At 44.0% G+C, this 15,404-nt stretch overlaps 1 protein-coding gene across 1 annotated transcript in view; it reads left to right on the forward strand.

Moving 5' to 3' along the window:
- The window catches only part of LOC133452993 (uncharacterized), a 209,707-nt gene that overhangs the window by 69,202 nt on the left and 125,101 nt on the right, over window positions 1–15,404 (forward strand). The window contains exon 2 of the mRNA XM_061732788.1: window positions 7,880–9,673. Within this exon, the coding sequence (XP_061588772.1) occupies window positions 8,153–9,673 (1,521 nt within the window). The 5' untranslated portion in view covers window positions 7,880–8,152. The remainder of the gene's footprint in view (window positions 1–7,879; window positions 9,674–15,404) is intronic.

The following is a 15,404-nucleotide window of genomic DNA, read 5'->3' on the forward strand; positions in this document are numbered from 1 at the left end:
TTTAATATATATACATATATATACGCATACATATGCGTACACATACATATGCGTACACATACATATGCGTACACATACATAAATATACACATACAAACCCAGTGATTTTTTTTTTTTTTTTTGGGGGGGGGGGGGTGACGACATCCACTGCCAATCCAGGAAGCAGGAACACACGGAAACACACGTCAAGCACTGGAAATCTGCAACAAAAAACCACAAACAAAGCCCGAAACCGGCACGGAGCCTGTTTTATACCTGTTTTATATTCTAAAGTCACACTTGTTACAAGTAACTCCACTTCTCTGTCACTCCAAACGAGAGACTCTCGTTCCGTCTTGGAAGTAACTGGCAGTCAAGGCTGATTTATGGTTCCGCGTTACACCAACGAAGAGCCTACGGCGTAGGGTACGCGGAACCATATTATTCAGGCTTCACACGTGTCATTTGTTGACGTTTTTTTCCAGGATTCCAATTGGCTAGCATGACTTTATTCTTCTCGTTACACTGCCCCCTGCAGGTTTGGCTGCTCATAGCACCTTAACAGCGTATTCATCCGGGTTCGTGTAAACGAGGGTATTTTTCAAAACGTAGAGGGGGAAATATCCGTTTTTGTAAATACCCGGCTATGTGTAAACGTGGCCTGAGTGGATGTAAACTACCATGCTGATTTAGAAATGTTACCCTGACTTTTGTTAACATTTGAAATGACTATTTTGCTGAGACTACTAACCATGCTCATAGTGGACTACGTAGTGGACTACATAATGCCTGAACCCAGCCATGTTTGGTCCTTGTATCTGAAACAAAAGTAAAGCATGAGCATAATAGGATGTTCACTAATATGACTATGATTAACGGTGACATTACAAGTAACAGATATACCATTATGTTACATTTTTTTGGCTGCTGTAATGGTGACAATGGAAGTACAGGAATTCAAAGCATCAATGGCAGGTTATTGGATGGGAGGCTGCTTGAAACAGGTTGTAATTTCTCCCTCTCTAACATTGTCACATCACTTCCTGTTTCAACAACAACCAAAGGGAACTGTTGCTTGATCAAGGTTTTTTTTTTTCTTATATTCTATTGAATATGTTTTTAAAGATTCTTTTGGACTAATACTGAAGGATGAACATAAGAGAGAAGCCAGACACTAATCCTGCCTTACACAGCTTCAAATGTAAGGATGAAAAGCTTGTGAGAAATGAGCAGATGAAAGGATGGAGGTAGAATCATCACAGTTCTGCATTAGAATGCATTTGTGCACACGGTGTGCACAATTGTGAGTATACCTTTTTGATTGTGTATACTGCTCTGTGTCCTGGCAATGCCAACATATTTCCTGGTGATGACAATCATGGATAGCATTTTAAGCACCTGTATCAATATTAGATATTTGGTATTTGGATTTCAAGTGTATGCATTTGCTTCAGATCCACTGGAAACTTTACGTTCATACCTTTTAATCATGGGACGTCAATATCACATTTGACAATGACCCATGGGGGCTGGGTGGATCAGAGACAGACATCTAACCCAATAACTCCCAAAGATGAATGTCTCTGCAACAACTTATAAGGCTAACATGTCCCTTCAGTTCCTGGGAATAGAAGCAGCCTTTCGCATGAAAAGTGAAATGTCTTTAAGAAACGAGAGGAAGAAGTCCAGTTGCATTCTGTTTAAGCACTTAGGATTTATTGTAAAGCCATGTAAATCCAAAGCCCTGCATCGCTGCTCTGTTACAGAGTATTTTTAGTCTTAATCTCACCAGCAGGCAAAAAGCCACCCTTAAGTGGACTGTTCTTTTATAGCCTCCACTATTGCAAACTGTATAATTCCTACAAGTCTTTTTCACTGTGGAAAAAAGAGCTGCCACAGTTGCTGTAAACTTATACTATCTCTGGGGAGTTGCCTTATGTCCATGTCCCACTGCTTTAATGCTCTCCCAAGAGATTTTTGCACCTCCTGTTAGTATATCGGTAAGCCTGAAGTGCAGATGAGGTAAGACATTGCCAGAAAGGGTATCCATACATCTCACCTCCTTACACCCGAAGGATGTGCTTTATCAGCAAAGGTGGAAGGTGAGGATGGAGTTGCTTTTCTGGGCTTTGCACTTAAAACTACCTGGTCAGGATACCAAAGGTGACTCACCACCCATCCTCTCCGTGCACATATGCTCAAAAACCCAGAGCAGTGTCTGAAGTTTTCCTTTGTTACTCCATGCATAATTCTTTTGAGGTGGTTGCTTTTTCTTTTCCATCCCGGTGTGCGCAAGCGCTCTCTTTCTTCTCTCAGACTGTGCTGCGTCCAGAGAGGCAGTCCCCTGAGCTTGCTTTGTGTTTCTTACCAATGCGGATGTAAGTGGTGCTCAGGTTTTTTGGGTTCCTCAGTGACTTTGTGTTTGAGAGGGGTAGATGAATGAAGTTTTCTAAGTCCAAGTTTCGTACCTCCTCCACACAAAAGTAAATAAACACTTTTTCCCCCTCCTTTTTTGTTTTTATTTTACTTCCTTTTCCTCTGGAGAATCAATGACTTTCGCCAACAAAACTTTGTGTTTGTTCATTGTTGTGAAATGGATGAGAATGATAGTGTGGTGTTGTAGCATCCGCAGCAATGCCTGATCAATAGATGGGCTATCTACAGAAAATGGGTATGGACAGCTAGTGACACGGTGGGCCGTGATTAAAATTTCAGTCTTGTTAAGCTGGTGACAGCTCGCGATCGATGGAGAAGATCTGCCTCCAGTCTTAACGAACCAAAAGATTAGAGCTGATGAGTTTTAAGAGGGATCAGGAACGATAAGGGGAAAATAATTAAGTTATTTGTTGCATCAATTAATCAATTCACTGAGACACATGATGTAGGCGTACATAAAAAAACTCGTTTGTGTATAATGTAGGTATAAATACTTCAAATTGGCTATATGCGTATTTTCAGCCACCTGATTTCAATCTCTGATACCTCTAGAGTAGCTTTTCACCTATCAGAACTTCAAAAATCTGTAATTACAAGGAGAGACTCGACTTGAAAACAGGCAGAGTTGACTCAAGTGTTTTCTGAGTGGTTCAATTCCGAGTGTGGAATCCAGGAAGCTTTCCGATGGGTCGAGCAAATGGCTCATTAATGAGCACAACTCTTTTATCAGTGCTATGTTTGCATCCTTTTCTGTAAACACCCTCAACACTTAACCGCAACATTTTGAAATAGAAATATTAAAGTGGACCGCAAAACAAACTGCAACAGCCAAGATGATGGCTGGACTCTGTTTGGTCAATACTTTGCTCATTAGCAGATGCTGCGTAACATTATGGATAATGTCATTTCTTTAGTCAGTGAACAATTATATAAATGTGTTTTTCTGCATACACTCGAGCAAATGTTAAATGCTGACTGTGTCAGAAAACGGCTGCTGCTAATAAACAATTAGAAGCTTAAAATGATGGGAGCAAACTCCATATTTTATTGTTTTTGTCATTTGGTATTATGAAACATGACATGAAAAGGTGGGACTTAAGAACTATAGTTGCAATGTTTGCAATAACATTCTGATACGAAAACGGGCAGTTTACCACACCATTGGCTTCTGGCTTTGGATGCACTGACTTTCAGCTTTAGTCTCTGCAAATCCAGCAGCACACTGAGCCTTGGTCATAAAACAGTTCTCTATGAACTGCCCTGAAAATAATTCATTTGCACCATTGCTGACCTGAGTCATGGTCCGAACCACTTTCTCTCTGTACTAAACACACGTTCAAAAAAAGCTAAGTTCTCAGTGAGAAGTACTAGAAAAAGTCACTGTTGAAGCTCTTGCATATGTGAACATGGACTGCCTGGAGAATATCTGCACAAAGAGAAATCCCACCCTCAACCACAGTGTTAGGAAGAAAAGGAAACTGTCCCCAGCACCATTAGTACAAACTGCTTTGTGCATAGGAAGACTAAAACCTTATTTACCTCAGTTATTGAGCCTCTGATTACATCTAATATGATAGTCTATCATAATAACACTATAGGTAAGACAAAAATTAAAAAACCAGACAACCCAAACAAGGTCGCTAGAAGAATATACTTCAACTTTATTTTTTGATGCTGTGGCTGTTAACTACATCAACTTGCCATTTACCTAATTTACTTTTCTCATTATACTCAAGGTAAGGCAAGTGTGGAATTCCTGCTTTTATTCTCATTGGAAGACAACAGTTATAGTATATAACATCATAGAAGTGTAATGAGAAAGCATGAGCCACCTTCTGCATCTTACTGTAGCACCCAATTACCTTCCCTTGCGCTGTGTTGCACCCAGGATAATGACCTAACAACGGTTATCAGCAAAGGTGCCCAGCACGATGGCTGTGGCATCAATCGGTGCATCACAGAAGGAGTCTTTACTCTTCTGAGGGAGATTTATCTGCTAAAAAATAATGTAAAACGTAGAAGGATCAAAGAATAATTGGGGTTTTATTCATATTTTGGTTTTTAAAAAAGTAATTCTCACACCAACAGATCCTCACGCACACAAAAATGTTTTAAATTTGTGCTCAGTGGGTGACAGTATTCTGTATCCAACCATCTGGCCCAGGATTGTTAACAAGGTGCCTGTGGCAATGATTGCCTGGCCATCAAACTCCAAGCTGATAAGTTCCTCTGGGAGGGAGAGAGCGAGAGCTTTGTCATTGACTTCACCCTGATCGGCTCCTCGTGCTGTACATTTGAGATAACACTCAGTCTATCCCAGCCTCATGTCCTCCGTAAAGGCCCCTGTCACGTTTAGGAATAACTTATGCAGCGAAATCTCTGTAGCTTTTTCTCAGCAAGTCTCATGTAAATACCGGAAACATCCTGTTTGCCACCTTTTTTTATTTTTATGACTAGATTTATATGGACAATTATAATGCTGCTGCCTGTCATCAGCAGGGTAGCTGACAAGACACCTGTCACTTTCCATGTTGCAAGGCCAACGAAGGAGATTGGCTGATTGATTGAAGTCTGAGTGCAGCGAGGTTGAGGTACGCTGTGACAGGCCTGTGATTGACAGAGATGAGAGGAAGAGAAAAGAGGGTGGAATCAAGCAGTGGAGAGGACGGGATACTAAAACAATAGCAAGCTAAACAGACAGGATGAACAGAGATTTACATAGATAGATGGACCAAAGAAGAGACAGGTGGTGAGTAGGAGAGGTGGGGAGAGAGAAAGCCGAGATGCGGAGAGGTGGATCGCTTTTTTTTTGCCCTCTTACTGTACATCAAAAGAGGTTGCTTAGAGAAAGGGAGGCTGAAAAAGATGAGGCTGAGGATGCTGAGGAGAAGATGAGAGAAGAAAAAGGTGAAACCTATTCCAGGAGGAACCTAGCAACTTCAGTCAGGCCCCAGTGAATACGCTGACAAGGTCTGTCAATGCCACGGCGCAGCAAGTGCTATGCACTCAGAAACTTGCAGTGCGTAATCCCTAACACACACATTTCACCAACTTTAAAGGCATTTAATTCACTTTTTACAAAGTATATTCATTCGACCAGCAGAAAAAAAATGATTAGTAGAAATACTTTAAAGCACTTCACGCTTTAAATCTGTACATCATTGAGACTTCTTTGGACTCTTTCAAAGGCTCGCGTGATGTCTTACATGGCCTTGAAGAAATATATCCGGTTGATAATATTAATAACTTTGACATGGAGTTTAAAAGGTATAGGCATTTTATCAATCAGAGCAGAAGACTGGGAAAAGATGCTATTGAGTTGCAGTGTCAGAAAATCGTGATTTATCAGCTCACCTCGATTTCACGTTCGTTCTAAAGGCCAGACTAATCCGGATAAACTCATTTTAGGTTACTGCTTGCAAAAACAGCATTCCACTTTGTAATTATGTAACCACAAAATAGTAAATAGGATAAATAAAAGGTTATTGATTATTTCACGCAGAGGTGAGATTCCAAAGCAGAAATAAACAGATGCGTAGCTCCATATAATCTTGGCCACATCAATAGAGTTCATGTAACGTCTCGATGTTGCCTGAATGTTGATGTGGTACTTGAGCTAGGTGATATGGTAAATAGATATATAAATAAACAAATAAATACATAGTTATTGCTCATAGAATTGGAATATTGGTTTTGGTCTATGAATACTGAGTTCAAATATGTTTAGCAGTACACTAGAACACAGTATTAGCATTCTGCATGCTTTCCATGATGCAAATACAGACAATGGGAGGTGTGTGGAGAATTGACCAAGAGGACATTGACATGTCCTTTTGGGAGAAACATATGAAATTGATTCAAACAGTACAGATTTATGGGTTTTTTTGTATACTGACCAGCCCTATGGGGCCCAGACGGATAGACAGAGAATAGAACGTGTACAAGATGACAATGTGAACTGATTGCTATGCTTGTTGCGTCTCCATTCCTGCTGTGCTGTCACTGACTGGTGTTTACATGCCAACTATTCAAAGTTGTCAGCTCAAAAACATACACAATGGTTTTAAAAAAGGACATACCGTATTTTCTGGACTATAAGCCACTACTTTTTTCATAGGTTTTGAACCATGCAGCTTATACAAAGGTGCGGCTATTCTGTGGATTTTTCTTCCACCGCTAGGGGGAGTGGTAACCGGAATTAGAATAAGACAAAATAAATGCAAAGAAGAATACGCTACTTCTTCTTTAGCAGATAGAAGTAGGTAGAAGCAGATTTCAAACAGATGAATAAATACCGGTTATTTTCTCTTGGTTCTGTCCCGTTTTAATCAGCAAAGTTGCTGCCGTGTTAAAAGACACTGTTAGGAAAGGATCTATTTAGGTACAAACATGTAAATCATTTACAGTTCAAAATCCTTCTGTACATGTAGTAAATATCTAATCTAACAACATAAATATCTGCGGCTTGCATATCTTTTTTTTTTTTAAATAGAGCGGATGCGGCTTATATACAGGTGCGGCTTGTATATCTTTTTTTATTGTTTTTTAAAAAATAGAGCTGATGCGGCTTATATACGGGTGCGGCTTATAGTCCAGAAAATACGGTACATTTCTAGGGAGTCATATACAATAACAGACCTTTTTGAAATGACCTATCCTTTTGTCCTGTGTGACAAACATTTTAGACATTTTAGAAGTGTATTGCCAAACCACTGAAAATAAAATGTTCTGTATTGCGCATACTTATATTACTTTAATTACTTTGCTTTGTTAATGCAATTTGTCAAATTGTCAACTTGTTGACTTGTCAGATGTGTAGGCTGGGTTCTCTGAAACACCACTGGAGGACGTCTGCTTGTGTGATAAAACAAGCCCACTGATTGATAGCTGCCATTTTCATTCAGCGTAGCTTTTTAAATATGTGGCTTGAGGGTATGAGAGACACGCTTGAAGCATGGGTCGGATGCACAAGTCTGGGAACTTTCAGATCACTTGAAGCACAGTAGCCAACAAAGTACAACTGATTAGTGGTTTACATCTGAACTGAGATAACTAACTAATCCAAGTACAGTATTAATCCAGTTAATTAATCACACATCAAAGTGATATGAGGATATGGTAGTTTCATATTCTAGTTCTTTTTTTACACAGCTGTTAAATATCCTTGACACCTATTCCCATTAATAAACGCTCAGAGCCTTTTCCTGTGTCAGCCGTTCTAACTTTGTTCTTGTCTATCTCAGAGATGTGAAGCAAAAACATTTATGTCATTATGAGGGTATAAATGAAAGCATGTTCTGGGTCTAAAAAGCCCTTTGTGCTTGTGAAAAAGTGATTGGCGCCTTGTTAAAAGGTCTGTCCCGCTTGTCTATGAGTTCTCCCACCTGTCTATGCAGCTCCGTTTTTAATTAATGCAGCACAATGATTAAAGTTTTGGCTTAATTATCTTTATCTTTCCTCTTAGGGTGTTCAACTCTCTGTGGAAAACTGAATGAGACGCTTCAAAAGAGGGAAAAAAAAGCGGCAAGAGGCTTCATGCGATAGAGGAAGATATTAGAAAGTGTCAGAAAAAAGAGAGAAAAGGAGTGATTGACACCTACCCTCCAGCTCAGTGTGAAGGACACGGAATGGGAGAGTGAGAGGTGGGGGCATGAAGGTGAGAATGAAGACAACTGGAAAACAAGACCTGCATTTCTGCAAACCCTGCTCAAATTAGGACATCTCTGCACAAGACAAGATGATTGCAAGAGTTCTGCTCCTATTGGTTTTTCTTTGCTTGTGGAAGGAACTCACGGGAGGTGCCTTGTCCAGTAAGGCTGTTCGCAGGAGAGGCGCGGGTGGATCGCACCTGGTGAAGCTAAGCGAGAGCAGATCTGCTGACCACTGGGATGCTAACGTGGATCGGAATGCAATGCCCATGGTGACCCTTAGAAATCTGATTAGTCATGAGCAAGCAAGTGACACTGGGTCATTTCCTCGCTCTAAAATGCTGCAGAGTCATCCCCCATCAGTGGCTAACAAGGAGAAGCAGTCGTTCAAGCCCAAGCGCGAAGTTGACTCCGTCAGTAAAAGGGAGGTGACCACTTACATGTTAGCCAGTAATAAGGCATTAAACCAGGATGGAAGGAAAGTAAAAAACAATACCAAGAGTACTGAGATCTTCAAAACAGGAAGGTCAGAGAAAGCACTCATGATCCATCACAAGTCAGATCTCCACTCCAATAGAACCAGGTTCAAATCAGGCTCTAGGTCCAGGAGCAGGCCTGAGCCGAGTGTCCATACCACTGGTATGCCTGGTAAAGGGTTCGGTATAGATTCAAACCGAAAGCTTAACCTCACAGGTGGTTTTGGAGTACTGAAGCTGCTGTCCAAAGAGAACTTAGTTAGGATTGTTAATTCCCAAATGCAAAGCATTCCTAGCCTCAGCTTCCCAAGCAAGGGCAGTCGGAGTAGAAAGAGAGATTTGATTGACGTTAATCATGGGCAGTTAGAGGCTCAGAAGGTGCAGAGACAAGATACAGCTGTCACTCAGTCTCACACTGGGTTTGATAATCAGACAGCATTTCCGTATGCAAGTCCAGTCACTCATCCAGATCTTAATCAAGACCAAGCTGTTGATGCTCAAATTAATCCTTTAAATGGAGTCAAGCAAGCTTTAAGTAAAGGGCAGGGAATACAGGAGTCTGATAGTGATGATGGTAAGAGCAAACACCTTGTCCGTTTTCTGTCGTCACCTTGGAGTGGGGTGAGCCTTGGCTCGGAGAGAGAAGTGATGGTCAGCCAAACAGAACCCCCATTTACATTGGCGAAACACACCCAAGTGCACGTTTCCTCCGAGACGAATGATTCTATTCCACCAGTGCTGACAGGCCAAACCCTAGGAGGGAAACGAGGGAATAGGCCAGCAGATTCCCATAGAGACCCATTAACAGAGTCATCTCACGGTGCTGAAATAGAACCCAGCGCAGCTCAGAACCCTGGAAATGAAGGCAACAAACTTGTCAACAGCAGTCATGTCCTGAGGCTTCCCCCTGCCCCCGAAGGGAACCCCGGCACGAAATACTCTGGGATGCAAGCAGTCGACCCAGAAAATGGAGACGGTCTTGTGTTTGAAGAAGCTGATTCGGAGGTGGAGGAAGAAGCACAGGACCGTACGGAGGGGAAGGGGTCACGCTCTCGCAGCAGGAGGAGCTGGATCTGGAACCAGTTCTTTGTGATTGAAGAATACGCCGGGCCTGAACCTGTGCTCATCGGACGGGTAAGGAAAAAGAAAAAGGCTGTGAACTGTTTTATGAATATTTCATAAAAATGTAAAACACTGTTAGAAGTTTCTTACAAAGCTTATTTTATCATCCAGGGGATGATTAGCATAATTTAACCCCAAAGTCATGCTCAGAGTTTTTTTTTCTCTTATGCATTGTTATAACCCTGCAATTAGAATTGATTTACATTCTTCTGGTGCGATGTGGTGCCTTCCAGGTAATCGTAAAAAAAACTTCAATAAATCAATGGTCCACTGAGGCGCCTCGAAACCCCAGATCTCGCCTGCCCAAGAGGCTAGTCATGATCACTACCAATCTGCACACGCCAATGGGAATTGACATACCCGGCAGAATTAATAGCTATGCTTTTTCCTTCCACCATTGATCCTCCCCTCAAGGCAGAAAGAAAGAGTAGTCCGAGTGTTCCCTCATTTCCCTGTAGGTCAGACCTGTCAGCTCTCCTCCCTCTTGGTGTAAGAGGTCCTTCTTATGATATTTCATTCAGACTGATTTACACTTGGTTTGACAGCAAATATCACTGCATGCTTCCTCAGCAGTGATATTCTTGCTATTCTTTCGCCCAACTCCCCAATTTATTTCAATCAGAGATGGGGGAATGTCTGACCCCTGCTCCTATCTTACTGCCAATCCCCTCTTTGGAAGAGAGATGCTCGTGGAGGGGGGAATCACGTCGAATGGACAGAAGGTGCCTCTGATCCCAGCACTGTAATGCGCCAACTGTCTGAGTCCCCAGCTGCAGTTAGATGAGCTAATTTATAAGCCTGTGTAGCCAGTTTGCAGAGCAAATGAATAGTAATGATCACTGTGTGACTGCTGCAGGCTATTGGAAGCTGGAGAGTAAGAAGTTGGTTTGTGTAAGTGTGAGTGCTTCATCTTTGAATAGACAAAAAATCCCAAGCTGCTTTGTGTATCCAGGTCCACACAAATGGGAAGGACCTTGAGAGGTGTCTGTGTAGCCTTTCTGTTGTTTAGCCAACATCTAATTTAGCTGCTTCTGCTTTTGTATCATGAATAATGAAGTCTGAGCAAAATGCTATGAAGGTCTATTAGTGTGCATGGAGAAGATAGAAGAGCCAGCGGTCCAGCTTACAGATGGCACTGCATGTAAAGTCATTAGTGCCAATCTGCTGTGTGAGGCAGGTATTAATGCCAGAATTTTGTATGGGACCCAAGAAGAAAACAACACCAGGGTGCACACATGCCCATATGATAGTGTGGATACTTGGAGTACACCCAGCCTACTGTTGTAACCCCATCGCATTAAACAGTTATCGTACACATCCAAATAATATTCTTACAGAGCTTAATACGTTTATGATTTTTAATCTTCTGTTCCAGTGTGGTCTCTATAGGTTGAGAGATCAATGCTGCCGTGATTTTCTTTTTTCTTATCAGGCACCCGATTGTGTTTTAATGGAGACAGCTATGTGGTGAGGAAGTGAGGAAAATGACCAATGTTCAGTACAGCTCTATTAGGCAGATACAAAACTAGCCAAATTCTAATATTGCTGCCAGTGATTAACTACACTTATTTGCCAGACATGAGGACAATTTGTCACATAAATCATACTCTTTAAATTTATTTTTATTTTTATTTCTTTTTAGATGTGTTACTTTTCGCTCTTCTTATAAATCAGCCTCTGTGTTGTATTTGTGGTGTAATTTCAGGCAGCTGAGTCAGACAAAAATTTCCCCTAACATGAGAAAACCAGAGCCAAGACTCTTATCTGGGATGTCAAAGGGAGACAAAGGCTCTGCTTCTGAATTGATAATAAATTACAGTACAATTTGTGAAACAGCATCTGGTGTTATTTTCAGAGGATATTTTTTAAGCGCTTTATCTGATGTAACATTTTCCGAAACACTCAAACAAAAAATAAAATGAAATGGCAACAGACTGCATGTAGAAGTCAGTGAAGCACCCGCTACCACCCACTGTTGCTGGAGGAACCCTTGAAATGTCTTTATACTGGATCTACGTTTTTGTTTTTAGAGATTTGTTCAGGATCACAAAAGTTGCCAAAAAGAGTATGAAACATTTTGCAGAAGTGGATTGTCTGGCTCTGCTTTCTGCTTTCTATCAATACTTTCTTTTTATCTATCTATCTATCTATCTCTTCAGTGCACACACACACACACACACACACACACACACACACACACACACACACACACACACACACACACACACACACACACACACACACACACACACACACACACACACACACGCATGGGCATGGGCATATTCACACACACGTTCACACGATGCCACGTTACTATATTTTCTCATGCTGGAGTGTCTATACCCCATGATAATTGTGAATTTAATTGATGCTGTCACATGGTCTGTAATGGGGTTTCAAGTGATTGCAGAGGCAGTGTGAAAGAAACACAGATTTTTCTTCAGGAGGAAAGGCGCCTCAGCAGAGCAGGGATTAAAGGAAAGAAAAAAAAACACCCCTTTCTGATTAGCTTTTCTTCTCCCCTAACGCTCCCCTTGAAATGTAAACTGCCTAACAACTCATGTGGGTAGAAAACGTGACACACACATGCATAAAAACTCCACCCTTGCCCTTCCTCTGTGGGAGGTTTCCCTCTTTAAGCCCGGGTCCTCTACCAGTGGCCTGGGAGCTTAAGGGGGCCTGCGCGGTATTTTCACAGTTCCTCAGACTGCGCTCTATTGGACCGAGAGCCCGGATGTTGTTCCTGGGATCCACTGGTGCCACTTTCCTAGCTTGGAGGACACAGCTCCAATTGCCCCAATCCTCACTGGATTTCTTGCGTCTGAAGGATTCACTTGGCAGCTTATCCTTCGGGACCATCTTCTTGACGTATTCCTGGATATTTGTTTTTTAAAGCGGGATGGTGGCTTTGATGCTCATTAATTCTAGGCCTCCATAGTTCCACTTTGTGTAGAGCCTCATGGTGCTTGACTTGGAATGAAATCCCCTGTGCATTGTGAGGAGCTTCGTTGTCTTGGTGCCCCATTCATCTGGACAAACCCTCTTAAATGTCTGAGGTTAGAAGAGAATGAACGAACAGGTTCTACATGATAGAAAAGCAACTGTAAGTAACCACTCGTTACAACCAAGATATGCAGAATAGCATATATGAGTGCAAAACACATCGGAACTTACAGCAGATGGGGTACAGCAGCAGAAGACCACACCAGGTGCCACTCCTGTAAGCTAAGAACAAACTTTACACAGGTACAATTTACAAAGTGGACAGAAGGAAAAAGATTGGAAGATTGGAAAAAAACTTCCTCGGTATGATTGAGTCTTGATTTCAGCTTCAACATTTACAGTAGATGGAAGGGTCAGAATTTGAACATCATGGATCCATCCTGCCTTATATCAACAGTTCAAGCAGATAGTGGTGGTATATTGGTGTGGGGGATAATTTCTTGGCAAGTTCTGGGTCCCTTAGTATCTGTTTAAATACCACAGCCTACCTTATTCACAAAGTTTATCATGGGGAGGAAGAGAACAAGGACCGCTATGTCGCCCGGATCGGCGTCACCGGGACCCCTACTTGGAGCCAGGCCTAGGGTTGGGGCTCATAGGCGAGCGCCTGGTGGCCGGGTCTTTGCCCGTGGGACCCGGCCGGGCTCAGCCCGAAACGGCGACGTGGGCCCGACTTCCTGTAGGCCCACCACCCGCAGGAAGGACCGTAAGAGGCCGGTGCAATGGGGACTGGGTAGCAGTCGTGGCGGGATGCCTCGACGACCCAATCCCTGGACTAAAACCCTCACAGTGGGGACATGGAATGTCACCTCGCTGGGGGGGAAGGAGCCAGAGCTTCTTGAGAGATACCAGCTAGAGATAGTCAGGCTCACCTCCACACATAGCTTGGGCTCTGGAACCCAGCTCCTTGAAAGGGGCTGGACCCTCCACTACTCTGGAGTTGCCCAGGGTGAGAGGCGGCGTGCTGGTGTGGGCTTGTTTATAGCCCCCCAGCTCAGTCGCCATGTGTTGGAGTTCACCCCGGTGAACGAGAGGGTCACTTCCCTGCGCCTTTGGGTCGGGAAAAGGTCTCTCACTGTTGTTTGTGCCTACGGGCCGAACAGCAGTGCGGAGTACCGGCCTTCTTGGGGTCCCTGGGAGGAGTACTGGATAGTGCTCCAACTGGGGACTCCATTGTTCTACTGGGGGACTTCAACGCTCACGTGGGAAATGACAGTGATACCTGGAGAGGCGTGATTGGGAGGAACGGCCTCCCCGATCTGAACCCGAACGGTGTTTTGTTGTTGGACTTCTGTGCTAGTCACAGTTTGTCCATAACGAACACATGTTCAAACATGAGGGTGTCCATCAGTGCACGTGGCACCAGGACACCCTAGGCCGGAGGTCAATGATCGACTTTGTTGTCGTCTCATCTGACCTTCGGCCGCATGTCTTGGACACTCGGGTGAAGAGAGGGGCTGAGCTGTCAACTGATCACCACCTGGTGGTGAGTTGGGTGCGCTGGCGGAGGAGGAGGTTGGACAGACCGGGCAGACCCAAACGGATTGTGAGGGTCTGTTGGGAACGTCTGGCCGAGCCCTCTGTCAGGGACATCTTCAACTCTCACCTCCGAGAGAACTTCTCTCAGATCCCGGGGGAGACGGGGGACATCGAGTCCGAGTGGACCATGTTCTCTGCCTCCATTGTCGACGCGGCGGCTCGAAGTTGTGGATGCAAGGTCTCCAGTGCCTGTCGTGGCGGCAATCCTAGAACCCGGTGGTGGACACCGGAAGTACAGGATGCCGTCAGACTGAAAAAGGAGTCCTACCGGGCTATGTTGGCCTGTGGGACTCCTGACGCAGTAGATAGGTACCCGCAGGCCAAGCAAGCTGCAGCTCGGGCTGTCCTGGAGGCAAAAACTCGGGTCTGGGAGGAGTTCGGTGAGGCTCGACCTCAAGGAAATTCTGGAGGACCGTTCGGCGCCTCAGAAGGGGGAAGCAGTACTCTGCCGGCACCGTTTACGGTGCGGGTGGGGAGCTGTTGACCTCGACTGGGGACATCGTCGGACAGTGGAATGAATACTTCGAGGATCTCCTCAACCCGACTGACATGCCTTCCATTGAGGAAGCAGAGGGTGGGGACTCGGGGACGTCCTCATCCATCACCCAAGCCGAGGTCACTGAGGGGGTTCGTAAGCTCCTCAGTGGCAGGGCACCGGGGATGAATGAGATTCGCCCTGAGTACCTCAAGTCTCTGGATGTCGTAGGGCTGTCTTGGTTGACACGCCTCTGCAACATTGCATGGAGGAAGGTCGACAATACCGCTGGAGTGGCAAACCCTTTTTAAAAAGGGGGACCGGAGAGTGTGTTCCCACTATAGGGGGATCGCACTTCTCAGCCTCCCCGGGAAAGTCTACGCCAGGGTACTGGAGAGGAGAATACAGCCGATAGTTGAACCTCGGATTCAGTGCAATGCGGTTTTCGTCCCGGTCGTGGAACACTGGACCAGCTCTATACTTATACTATACCTATACTATGCTCTAGGGTGCGTGGGAATTTTCCCAACCAGTCTATGTGTTTTGTGGATCTGGAGAAGGCATTTGACCGTGTCCCTCATGCCATTCTGTGGGGGGTGCTCGGTGAGTATGGAGTTCGGGGCCCTCTATTAAGGGCTGTCCGGTCTCTGTATGATCGGAGCAGGAGTTTGGTTCGCATTGCCGGCAGTAGATCAGACTTGTTCCCGGTGCATGTTGGACTCC

This window comes from Cololabis saira, chromosome 10 (assembly GCF_033807715.1).
Source record: "Cololabis saira isolate AMF1-May2022 chromosome 10, fColSai1.1, whole genome shotgun sequence".
Lineage (NCBI taxonomy): Eukaryota > Metazoa > Chordata > Actinopteri > Beloniformes > Belonidae > Cololabis > Cololabis saira.